The sequence below is a fragment of the Hylobates moloch genome, unplaced genomic scaffold (assembly GCF_009828535.3).
Source record: "Hylobates moloch isolate HMO894 unplaced genomic scaffold, HMol_V3 SCAFFOLD_3, whole genome shotgun sequence".
NCBI lineage: Eukaryota > Metazoa > Chordata > Mammalia > Primates > Hylobatidae > Hylobates > Hylobates moloch.
The window spans coordinates 33,435,556-33,447,144 of NW_026652278.1; the positions used below are offsets into that span (position 1 = coordinate 33,435,556).

At 43.1% G+C, this 11,589-nt stretch overlaps 1 protein-coding gene across 2 annotated transcripts; it reads left to right on the plus strand.

Annotated features, from left to right (window-relative positions):
• The first annotated feature begins 368 nt into the window (after positions 1–368).
• Positions 369–11,589, plus strand: BLOC1S2 (biogenesis of lysosomal organelles complex 1 subunit 2). 2 transcript variants are annotated; one of them, XM_058436106.1, is made up of 6 exons: positions 396–452; positions 718–749; positions 837–953; positions 6,014–6,133; positions 6,840–6,944; positions 9,364–11,589. In XM_058436106.1, the coding sequence occupies exons 3-6, from the start codon at positions 911–913 to the stop codon at positions 9,393–9,395; spliced, it is 300 nt and encodes a 99-aa protein (XP_058292089.1). In that variant the 5' UTR covers positions 396–452; positions 718–749; positions 837–910; the 3' UTR covers positions 9,396–11,589. The 2 variants fall into 2 exon arrangements, with proteins under 2 accessions (XP_032036276.1, XP_058292089.1); XM_032180385.2 differs by lacking the exon at positions 718–749 and having other exon boundaries at positions 369–452.

The window sequence follows — 11,589 nt, forward strand, 5'->3', positions numbered from 1 at the left end:
AAACTTTGGATTCCCTGAGCAATCGTTTGATGACTAACTCCAGTGCGGAGTGTCAGGAGAGGGGGCAACCCGTCTTCAGTGGTTTTGGTCAGCAGGCCACAAACAGGGTTGACTATCCCAGACGGGTCGTGAGTGGTACAAGATAAGTGATCCCTCCAGGGTGTGACTGTAGGGATGAGCTCGCCCTCAGTCCTAGACGTCGCGACTGTTGGCAGTGGATCAATTCACAACAGCCTGGCGTAGCTTCAATTTCGGCTCCGGAATCGCCCTTTGCGGTGTCATAGACCTGAGGCTGTACTGGACCGCTAGGCGCCGGACTGCAGAGCCCGCCGGGTGGGCGGGGCACACCCAGTGCGCATGCGCAGCACCCCGGCCCGGAAACAGCGCAGGGTCCGCTATGGCGGCGGCAGCCGAGGGCGTCCTGGCTACCCGGCGTGATGAGCCCGCCCGAGGTACCCGGAATGGATTGGGAGGAAGCGTTCGGTGGGGCGCCTGGGGCTCCGTCTTGGGAGGGCGAGGTTGAGTGTGTGGTGGCTCACCTGGCAGGAACGGGCTGGTGAGAGGAGTGCACTTGTCTCTGCGTGCGAGTGTTTTTCCTGTCAGGGTGACTGGGATGGTTTAGCGGGGGTGCCGGGTATGGGCGAGGGGCGATGCGAGGGAGGCGAGTTGGTGTGTCAGATGGGCAGGCACGCAGTGAAGGACTTGAAATTATGGCAGATGGAGAATGGAGCCGACTTGATGGAATGAAGGCAAGTGGAGGGATGTCGGAACAGGCTGCTTTGGCTGGATTAGCACCGGGTGTAGGCGGGACACTTAGTCATTCTCCCTTGGCCCAGACGATGCCGCCGTGGAGACAGCTGAGGAAGCAAAGGAGCCTGCTGAAGCTGACATCACTGAGCTCTGCCGGGACATGTTCTCCAAAATGGCCACTTACCTGACTGGGGAACTGACGGGTGAGGCGGGGTCTGGGTTGATTCGGGTGCGGTTTGGCCCAGGAGGCCTGGGAGATGGTTAGCAGCATCAGTCTGCAGCTCCCTTCCTACCCTGCAGCTCCCTTCCTACCCTGCATGCCCTGAGACAGGCCTGTTGGAAGTTTGGGGAGGTCATGAATGGGAGAGAAAGAGAATACAACTCTGCAGGGCTCTGTAACATAGACTAATGAGAAAACAATAACAAAAAAGAATTCATATCCAGCAACAGTAATCAAGAAGTGCTTCCTTGGGGAAAGTGTATTTTGAGCAGGGTTGTGAAGGGAATTATTGGTGGAAAAGGGGGAGATGATACAACTAGTGAATGAGGTGGTATGTGCAAGCAGTGTGTTTGGCTAAAGCAGAAGATGTGTTTACCGGGATAAAGAGAAATGAAATTGAGGAACGGGGAGTGACCTGCAGATTTAGGGACCTATTAGTTTGGTCTGAGGATTTGATAACCCATCCTTTGGGACATGACTAGTGTTTGATCGTTTCCAAGTGGACACATGACCTATGTGTGGAGGAGGATCAGAAAGTGAAGTATGGGCCGGGCACAGTGGCTCATGCCTTTAATCCCAGAGGCCAAGGCTGGTGGATCACTTGAGGTCAGGAGTTTGAGACTAGCCTGGGCAAAATGGCGAAATCCTGTCTCCACTAAAAATACAAAAATTAGCCGGCCGTGGTGGCAGGCACCTGTAATCCCAGCTATTGGGGAGACTGGGGCAGGAGAATAGCTTGAACCCAGGAGGTGGAGGTTGCAGGTTGCAGTGGACTGAGATCACGCCACTTGCACTCCAGCCTGGGCGACAGACAGAGTGTGACTCCATCTCAAAAAAAAAAAAAAGAAAGAAAAAAGAAAAAGAAAGAAAGTGAAGTCTGGTCCAGTACAGCATCTCAAAAACATTTATTAAATTGTTTCACTTCCCCAGGAAATTACTGTAAGCTAAATTTGTGAACCAGAATCTATGAGAAAAGGCTTGATACAGAATAGTAGGGGTTGTGAATCTGTAATTTTTTTTTTTCTTTTTCTGTTTTTAAGAGACAGGGTCTCACTATGTTGCCTGGGCTGGTCTTGAACTCCTGAGCTCAAGTGATCCTCTTTCCATCTATTTTGGTTGATGGCACCACCCAGGCTTAAAACCCCAGATACATCTTAGTCTGCTTCCATCCCTCAATATCTACTTGAACAAGTCCTATAAATTCCACTTTTGTAATGTTCTTCCACCCATGCTCTCCTTTCCATTCAGTTTACCACCACTCTGCCTGAGATCTTCATTACTTTTCTTTTATTATTATTATTATTTAAAAAAATATGGCCAGGCACGGTGGCTCACGCCTGTAATCCCAGCACTTCGGGAGGCCTAGGCGGGCGGATCACCTGAGGTCAGGAGTTCCAGACCAGCCTGCTCAGCATGGCGAAACCCTGCCTCTACTAAAAATACAAAAATTAGCCAGGTGTGGTGGCGCACGCCTGTAATCCCAGATACTCAGGAGGCTGACACGGGAGAATTGCTTGACCTGAGAGGTGGAGGTTATAGTGAGCTATGATCGTGCCATTGCACTCCAGCCTGGGTGATGGAGGGAGACTCTGTCCTAAATAAATAAATAATAGAGATGAGGTCTGCTGCATTGCCCAAGCTGGCCTCAAGTGATCCTAACACCTCAGCTTCCCAAAATGCTGGGATTACAGGTGTGAGCCACTGCACCCAACTGTGACTGTAAGTTATCAGCCTGATTATTTATTTGTTTGTTTATTTTTGAGCAAGAGAAACCAAGTAACAAAATGTAGGTTTTTGGCTTCTCTTTAACAATTCCAAAGATTTGGCGCTACTAGCCTCTGCATTCTTTCAAGGCTATAATTGGCTAGAGCTGAGCAGCTGCCTCTTAAAAGGACTAGTGCTATCTAATTTGTCCTTACCACTTCCTGTTTTCTCCCCTTTACTGGGAACTAGTGTTAAGTGCCATTGATCACTGTTCTCTACTGTTATTTTTATTAGTAGCAGTACAGAAATGGTTTTCTATACCAATGGCTCTATCAAAACTGGTAAAGTAAATGGTAGGCTAAGAGGATCGCATATTCCAAGAAGGGGAAGCACATTTCTTCATGGAAGTGAATAATTTTCTTATGCATTTAATGTGCAAACACTTGGCTTACTTTACTCATTTACATTATCTTGCTGGCTTCTAGGTGTTTGAATATGTCACCCTTGTTTTATTTTATTTTATTTAGACGGAGTTTTCGCTCTTGTTGCCCAGGCTGGAATGCAGTGGTGCAGTCTCGGCTCACTGCAACCTCCATCTCCCAGGTTCAAGCAACTTTCCTGCCCCAGCCTCCCAAGTAGCTGGGATTACAAGCACACGCCACCACGCCTGGCTAATTTTTTTTTTTAATTTTTGGTAGAGATGAGGTTTTGCCATGTTGGCCAGGCTGGACTTGAACTCCTGACCTCAAGTGATCTGCCCACCTTGGCCTCCCAAAGTGCTGGGATTACAGGCATGAGGCGCAATGCCTAGCTGTGACCTTTGTTTTAGAGAGACTAATTTGATAGCAGTATAAATATGAGAGCGTAGATATGGGGGAGAGAGAACAGAGAGAGATGAGCAATAATTCAGATGAAAAGTAATAGAGGACCAGGCACCATGGCTCATGCCTGTAGTCCTAGCACTTTGGGAGGCAGGAGGATTGCTTGAGGCCAGTAGTTCAAGACCAGCCTGGGCAACATAGCACAACTCCATCCTTGTAATCTTGTCTTTTCCCCTACCATCCAGAGGTTACATGCTCCAAGTAATCTAATAATAATAAAAGAAAAAAGTAATGAAGATCTGAGACAGAGTGGTGGTAAAAGGAATGGAAAGGAGAACATGGGTGCAAGAACATTACAGAAGTGGACTTTATAGGACTTGTTTAAGTAGATATTGAGGGATGGAAGCAGGCCAAGATGTATCTGAGGTTTTAAGCCTGGGTGGTGCCATCAGCCAAAATAGCTGGAAAGAGGAACTGTGTTTAGTGTGAAAATGTTTGCAGTTTTGGGTTGGCTGCTTGTTGATGTAACTGGGGAACTCAGGTGACTTGTACATTGGATTCCAGAGCTCAGAGACTGATCAGGGCACAAGAAACAGATTTCAGAGTCACTTTCATAGTGGTGTGATTGGAGGCTGTGCAGGATGAGATTGCCAAGGAAGAGCTTAGAAGTAGGTAAGAGAGCCTAGGCTAAAATGTCAGGGAATGGCTGTGTGGTGCACTTAATTTGTTTTTAATAACACTTAAAGTACCTAGGTTTCCAAATGATTTATTATATAATTAATTTTAAGCAAATTGTTATTTTCCTATGATTGTTATTCTTACTTGCACAAATGCTTTATTGAATTTAAGAGTAAATTGATATTTCCTCTTAAACTATGCTAGTTTCTAGCATAAGCCTGGGAATGCCCATAGGTATGTGCTACCCATGTAAACATCAGTTATGTGTTACAGCTGAGAAAAAGTTGAGAACTGATAGTTAAGGGGGTCTGATAAGAAAGGATCTGGCATAGACATCTAAGAAGAGCAGTTAGAGATTAGAAAATCGGTGTAGTACAATGCCATAGCAGCCAAAGGAAATGAGCATTTCCCAAAGAGAAAGAGATCAGTAGTGTCCAAGACAATGGAGAGGTTTAGGAGGATAAGAACTGAGCAAATGCCATGGTTAGCAGGGCACGGATGACCTTGGAGCATGTAATCTCTGGATGATAGGGCCAAAAACCAGACTACAAGGTATATGCAAGTAAATGGTAAGGAAGAGGATGTAGTGAGTGTCAGCTACTTTTTCAAATTGTTTAGCAGTGAAGCTCCTTTGCTTTACTGAGCAAATGATATAGGTGTAGCAGAATAGAGAGAGTGCTTTTGAGCTGGAAGAAATCTGAATATATTGCTATATGGAGAGGAAGGTGCCAGGAGAGAGGGAGAATTGGGAAATGCAAGTGAAAGGAGATGATTGAAGAGAGGCCCTGAAGAAGTAGAAGTGTTTGGGATCAAGGCCGCAAGAGGAGGGGGTTGTCTTGTCAAGAATAGGAACACTTCTGCCTCTTGGGAAGATATTAAGATCCAGAGAAGTTTAGAAGTAAGGCAGAGAGAAAACAAAAAACAAAAGAAGTAAGGCAGACAGGTTGAAGCAGCTTATGTTAATGGACTTGGCGTTTAAGAAAATTGGAGTAGAGACCATTTGCTTTGAATGGGGTTAGGGAAAGAACTGAGGATATGAGAAGCAGACAGATGGTTTGGAAATGTCACTACATAAAATGCAATATAGAATTATACATGGTAATAAACGAGTTACTAAGAAGTAGTGAGGTCCTAGCTGATAGTATATGTGTGTGTGTATATATATATATTTTGTTTGTTTGTTTGTTTGCTTCTTTGTTTTTTGTTTTTTGAGATGGAGTCTCACTCTATCACCCAGGCTGGAGTGCAGTGGCACAATCTCGGCTCACTGCAACCTCCACCTCCTGGATTCAAGCAATTCTCTGCCTCAGCCTCCTGAGTAGGTGAGATTACAGGTGCCTGCCACCACACCCAGCTAATTGTTTTGTATTTTTAGCAGAGATGGGGTTTCACTATCTTGGCCAGGTTGGTCTTGAACTCCTGACCTCGTGATCACCTGCCTTGGCCTCCCGGAGTGCTGGGATTACAGGCATGAGCCACCGCGCCCAGCCTGATAGTATATATATTATATGTATATAATTTAAATGTTTTCATGCTGTAGAAGTACCAAGACTATTTTACCTCCCTTTTCTTAGGACATGAGTTTATCATTTCCCTTTGTAACCATGATCCTGAACCTTCTGGATCTTGTTTGGTTTAGATAGTTTTCTGATTGTTGCCTGAATTTCTACTTAGACTTTCAGAGTACATAGGCTGAGTTATAAATGTCATAGATCAAAAGTGGCCCACTCTTTTGACACTTCCTTGGTCCTGCCTTGAACTACCACTTAGCTTATACTCCCACATTCTAATGATCTAAGACAAATCTTAAAGACATTACATCTTCTGTTTAATTTTCAAGCCACCAGTGAAGACTATAAGCTCCTGGAAAATATGAATAAACTCACCAGCTTGAAGTATCTTGAAATGAAAGATATTGCTATAAACATTAGTAGGAACTTAAAGGACTTAAACCAGAAATGTAAGTAATAATATTTGTAATTAAACATGTTTGTATTTAATGTTCTTTTGTGCTTGGGGCCATGGAGAAGAGGAGGGAACATGACATCCTTGTCTTGTGGGAGCTTGTTTTCTAAAAATGAATTCCAAATTTAAGATTAATTTCTTCCATTCTGAGGATTAGCATGTTTTGTTTGTATGGTTATTTTTGCTTCTAAATCTTGATTTTATCAGTTTATTCCTGGAATGGGAGGGGGCAAAGGAAGGGTGGCCAGATTCTAATGAATTGATTTACAAATCCATAAAGGATTACTCTATAAGCAGAAAACCAAAAACTCTATAATGGAAAACACTAATTTAGAGTAGTCGAATATATTTTTTCCATTGACTTATTATTTTTGTGTTCCTTGTCTCTAGGGTGCTCTTTCTTGGTATGGGAATACCCAAGAAACAGAATCAGTAATGGAAAGATTGCTCAAGGAGCAAGAAATTAAAAAGAATGGAAAATTAGTAGATGAGAGACACTAAGTCCTGGGCCACAGTCGTGCCTGATCAACTAGCTACTGTCTTCTAAAGCACCTGCCCTGCTAGTGCTCAGAATCATGTCACGCCACCTAATCTGTCTTAGCATAGCTGGAGAGACACTAGCATTATTACTTTTCCACTCTTTTCCTATATTCCTTGTTGATAAAACCACATAAACATGAGGTTTTTGTTTGTTTTTAAAGATGCTGGACTGCAGCCTTATCTGGATCAGATCAATGTCATTGAAGAGCAGGTAGCAGCTCTTGAGCAGGCAGCTTACAAGTTGGATGCATATTCAAAAAAACTGGGTAACCGTTTTTACTTCTGTTTTGATGTAATAAAGAGTGCTTCTTGCCAGCATACTCTTAGTAACATAATAATTAACATTTATGGTGTGCCTACAGTGATCTATTAATCTTCACAAAATCTTATTAATTTATTATTATATTAATAAAAATAACATTTCCTGATTACTTAATGACATATCAGGCACTGTTCTTAGTGCTTTACATGTATTATGTTTGGTTTTTGTTTTTGGTTTTTTTTGAGACAAGTTTCACTCTTGTTGCCCAAGCTGGAGTGCAATGGTGCGATCTCGGCTCACCGCAACCTCCACCTCCTGGGTCTGGGTTCAAGCTATTCTCCTGCCTCAGCCCCCTGAGTAGTTGGGATTACAGGCATGCCACCACGCCTGGCTAATTTTGCATTTTTAGTAGAGACGGGGTTTCTCCATGTTGGTCAGGCTGATCTCGATCTCCCAACCTCAAGTGATCTGCCCACTTCGGCCTGGCCTGTATTATGTTTTTTATCTTCCCAATAATCTGTGAAGTAAGTACATGATTTTTTTTTTCTACTTTTAGTAGAGATGAGGTTTCACCATGTTGGCCAGGCTGGTCTTGAACTCCTGACCTCGTGATCTGCCCGCCTCAGCCTCCCAAAGTGCTGGGATTATAGGCGTGAGCCACCACGTCTGGTTCAAGTACATGATTTTTATCCGCATTTTGTAGGCAAGGAAACTGTGGTTTAAGGGGATAAGTAAGTTGCTTAAGGACACAAAACCAGTACAGGGAAGAGCCATATTTCTAAGCAGGTCTGTTTGCTTACAAAGCTCAAGTTCTTATTTATAGTTGAGAAGGCAGAAGCACCTTTAATAATGTAGATAAATATGTCTTAAATGAATAGTCAGTTGAGGATTTTCTTGAAAGATCACTTTTCCTTTGAGGAAGAAACTAGTATTTTTAGTACTAGTGGTTTGCTAACTGGCTCTGGCTCTTACGTACATGGTTAAAAGTAAAGAATTTAGTGGGTTTTTTGGTGTTGTTGTTGTTGTTGTTTTTTTCTATAAGAGATGAGGTCTTGCTGTGTCACCCAGGCTAGGGTGCAATGACGTGATCATAGCTCACTGTAGCCTTGAACTCCTGGGCTCTAGTGATCCTCCTGCCTCAGCCTCTTGAGTACCTGGGACTACAGGTGTGCACCATCACATCCAGCTACTTTAAAAAATTTGTTTTTGAAACAAGGACTTGCTGTGTTGCCCAGGCTGGTCTCGAACTCATGGCCTTAAGCAATCCTCCCACCTCAGCCTCTCAAGTAGCTGGAATCACAGGCCTGAGCCATCACATCTGGCCTGAGTTTGTTTTTGTCCTTATAACATTTACAGATTATTTTATTTTCATCATTTAACAAGGGCTGACTACTTCAAGAAAGTAGTTTGTAGTAGGCTGGGATTCGATATGGGTAGTGATTAACAATCAGTTTTATTTTCTACAGTTACATTTAGCCAGTGATTACCGTGAACCTTACTGTGTAGAAGGCAGGGGTAACCTTACCACGTAGAAGGTATCCTGGTTCACAGTAACCATTTGTGACAGAGTCCCTTTTTCTGTTAAAATTGTGAAACCAGGTGCTTTCATGGTTTTAATAGAAAAACGGAATGTCACAGTAAGAGGCTTATTTGATGGCCTTTTAAATCTCTGTATCTTTCAAAATTGCTTTCCTGGAGTAAGGTGTAAGGATAAGAACATAAAGGAGGAAACATACATTTATACCTCCTGAGGGTTCCAGTCTGGTTCCAGAGGGCACCTGGGACAGTGCTGAGAGAGGCAGTTTTTTAGTAAGGCTCTTGATAGGTCAAGTGACAGATCTGCCCCATCCTGGTGGAGCTGTCTAAGTAGGTGCTGTTGACAGGGTGGGGACTTCATGAACCTGTGTTAGGCTCTCAATTCTGAGTGTCTGTGCTTGAATTCTTTTTTTTTTTTCTTTTTTTTTTGAGACAGAGTCTCGCTCTGTCACCCAGGCTGGATGCAGTGGCGCGATCTCGGCTCACTGCAACCTCCGCCTCCTGGGTTCACGCCATTCTCCTGCCTCAGCCTCTCCGAGTAGCTGGGACTACAGGCGCCCGCCACCACGCCCGGCTAATTGTTTGTATTTTTAGTAGAGATGGGGTTTCACTGTGGTCTCGATCTCCTGACCTCGTGATCCGCCCGCCTCGGCCTCCCAAAGTGCTGGGATTACAAGCGTGAGCCACCGCACCCAGCCTGTGCTTGAATTCTTACTCCAAGTTTTACAGATCAGTGATCTGTATATTTGGACAGATGATGAGATTGAAGCTAATAGATTTTTAGCAATATTATACATATTTTTTTTAACTTGACTGGAAATGCTAACTAAAAACTGTCTTTGTAAGAGCCAGTTTTAAAATATGTAACTCTCCCTCATCCCTCACAGAAGCCAAGTACAAGAAGCTGGAGAAGCGATGAGAAACTTATTTCTATGGGATGGAGTCTTTTTTTTTAATGTGGAAGAATGTCTTATAAAACCTGAATCCTGAGGCTGATGAATTGTGAAAATTCCTCAAAAGGAAATTATGCTGGTCATCCCAGGAACATCTCAACGTTCGAGTAAACTGGAGGACTGTGGCTATTCCTGAACCTTCTTTGAGGCAGAATCCCTCAGAATCTCACACTTATAACTTCCTACCTTTTACTTGAATGCTTTGCCATATTCAGGACAGAGACTCTCACAAAGTTCAGAAAACAGCTGGACTTACCAGTAAAATCAAACGAGAGGACCTATGTTCTCTGGTACTGGTTGATTACTACATTATTTTCTTAAGTGGCTTGTTTTTTAGTTACTAGGTAAATGGTCGTTTTTTTTTCTGTTAATGATGCTAATGTGTTATAAACAAGATTCTAAATTTAAAAAGGAAAACAAAACAAACTTGTTCTCTGCAGCTTATTACCTTGTGAATGTCGGTAACTTACTTTTCCATAATATTGCAAATAACATAAAATCTTAAAATAATTCTAAGCTGAGTCTTCTAGATTGAGCAGAAATAGTGAAAGGAGTATTGATAACTTGGTGTATGTGATGGGCCCCTCTTGTTTATTTTCTACGTGAGTCACATTAACATGCGGTCAGTTTGGGAAATGTGATGACAACAAAGACTAGATGGGTATGTGTGTTTATGTGTTGGGTAGGGAGGTGACGATTGCCACTCATAAAATAAAGGATTTTATAAAATACCTTCCTACTGTGTATGTAGGGTTTGGGGGGATCTTAGGGACCTAATCGACTTCTTTTCACACTAAAAACATCAGACAATGGGATATACTGACTGACCAGTCTAGGTTGAAAGATAGGCAGCCTTACCCAGAACACAACATTAGCAGCTGGGAAGGTGTCTGAGGTCCCCAATTACATGTCCCGAAGAGTTTCTTACTTCTGTTTCTGTCATTTCTCGTGTGTTCCAGACAGTCATCATTTATCCTCTGTTCTTCCTGGACTGTTGCTGTGGTCTTTTCTCATCTTAACTGTCCCTCCAAACCACCCTCCACACTGCTGCCAGAGCAATCTTAAAAATGTAAACTGGCCCTATTACTCCTGCTTAGAACCCTATAGTGACTTATCATGGCCTCTTTGAAAAATCTAGGCTTTCATTACGCATACAAGTCCCTTGTGTTTTTTTGTTTGTTTATAGACAGGGTCTCTATTGTCACCCAGGCTGGAGTGCGGTGGTGTGATAATAGCTCACCTTGACCTCCTAGGCTCAACTGATCCTCCCACCTCAGCCTCCTGAATAGCTAGGACTACCAGCACACTCCACCATGCCTTGCTAATTATTTTTTATACAGATGGAGTCTCACTATGTTGTCCAGGCTAGTCTTGAACTGGCCTCAAGTGATTCTCTTACCACAGCCTGCCAGAGTGCTGGGATTGTAGGCATGAACCACCGTGCCTAACATAAGGCCCCTATTTAAACATTTTTCTTAAATAAAAAACAAAAGAAGAATTAAACTGTAACTCTACTATCTCAACATAGAATCAGTCTTACCCCTTCTTCCAACCCTTTTCCTTTTCCGTGCATGTATTGATCTATTTTTTTTTTTTTTTTTGAGATGAAGTCTTGCTCTGTTGCCCGGGCTGGAGTACAGTGGTGCGATCTTAGCTCCCTGCAACCTCTGTTTCCCGGGTTCAAGTGATTCTCTTGCCTCAGCCTCCCGAGTAGCTGAGATTTACAGGTGCCCTCCACCACGCCAGGCTAATTTTTGTATTTTTAGTAGAGACGGGGTTTCACCATGTTGGCCTGGCTGGTCTTGAACTCCTGACCCCAAATGATCCACCCACCTCGGCCTCCCAAAGTGCTGGGATTACAGGTGTGAGCCACCGCACCCAGCCATGTTGATCTATTTTTAAAAAGTTTTTATTTCCTGTTACACTGTGTTCAGCTATCTTCAGCCACCTTAAATTCCCATGGATGAGTTTTCATAAACTTTTTAAAAATAGATTTAGATTTACAGGAAAGTTGCAAAGATAATACAGAATTTAATGGATGAGTTTTTTTTATTGATGTGTAATAGATGTATGTATTTTCAGAGTACATGTGATAATTTAATACATGTATATAATGTGTAAATATTAAATCAAGAGTTATTGGGATGTCCTTCACCTTAA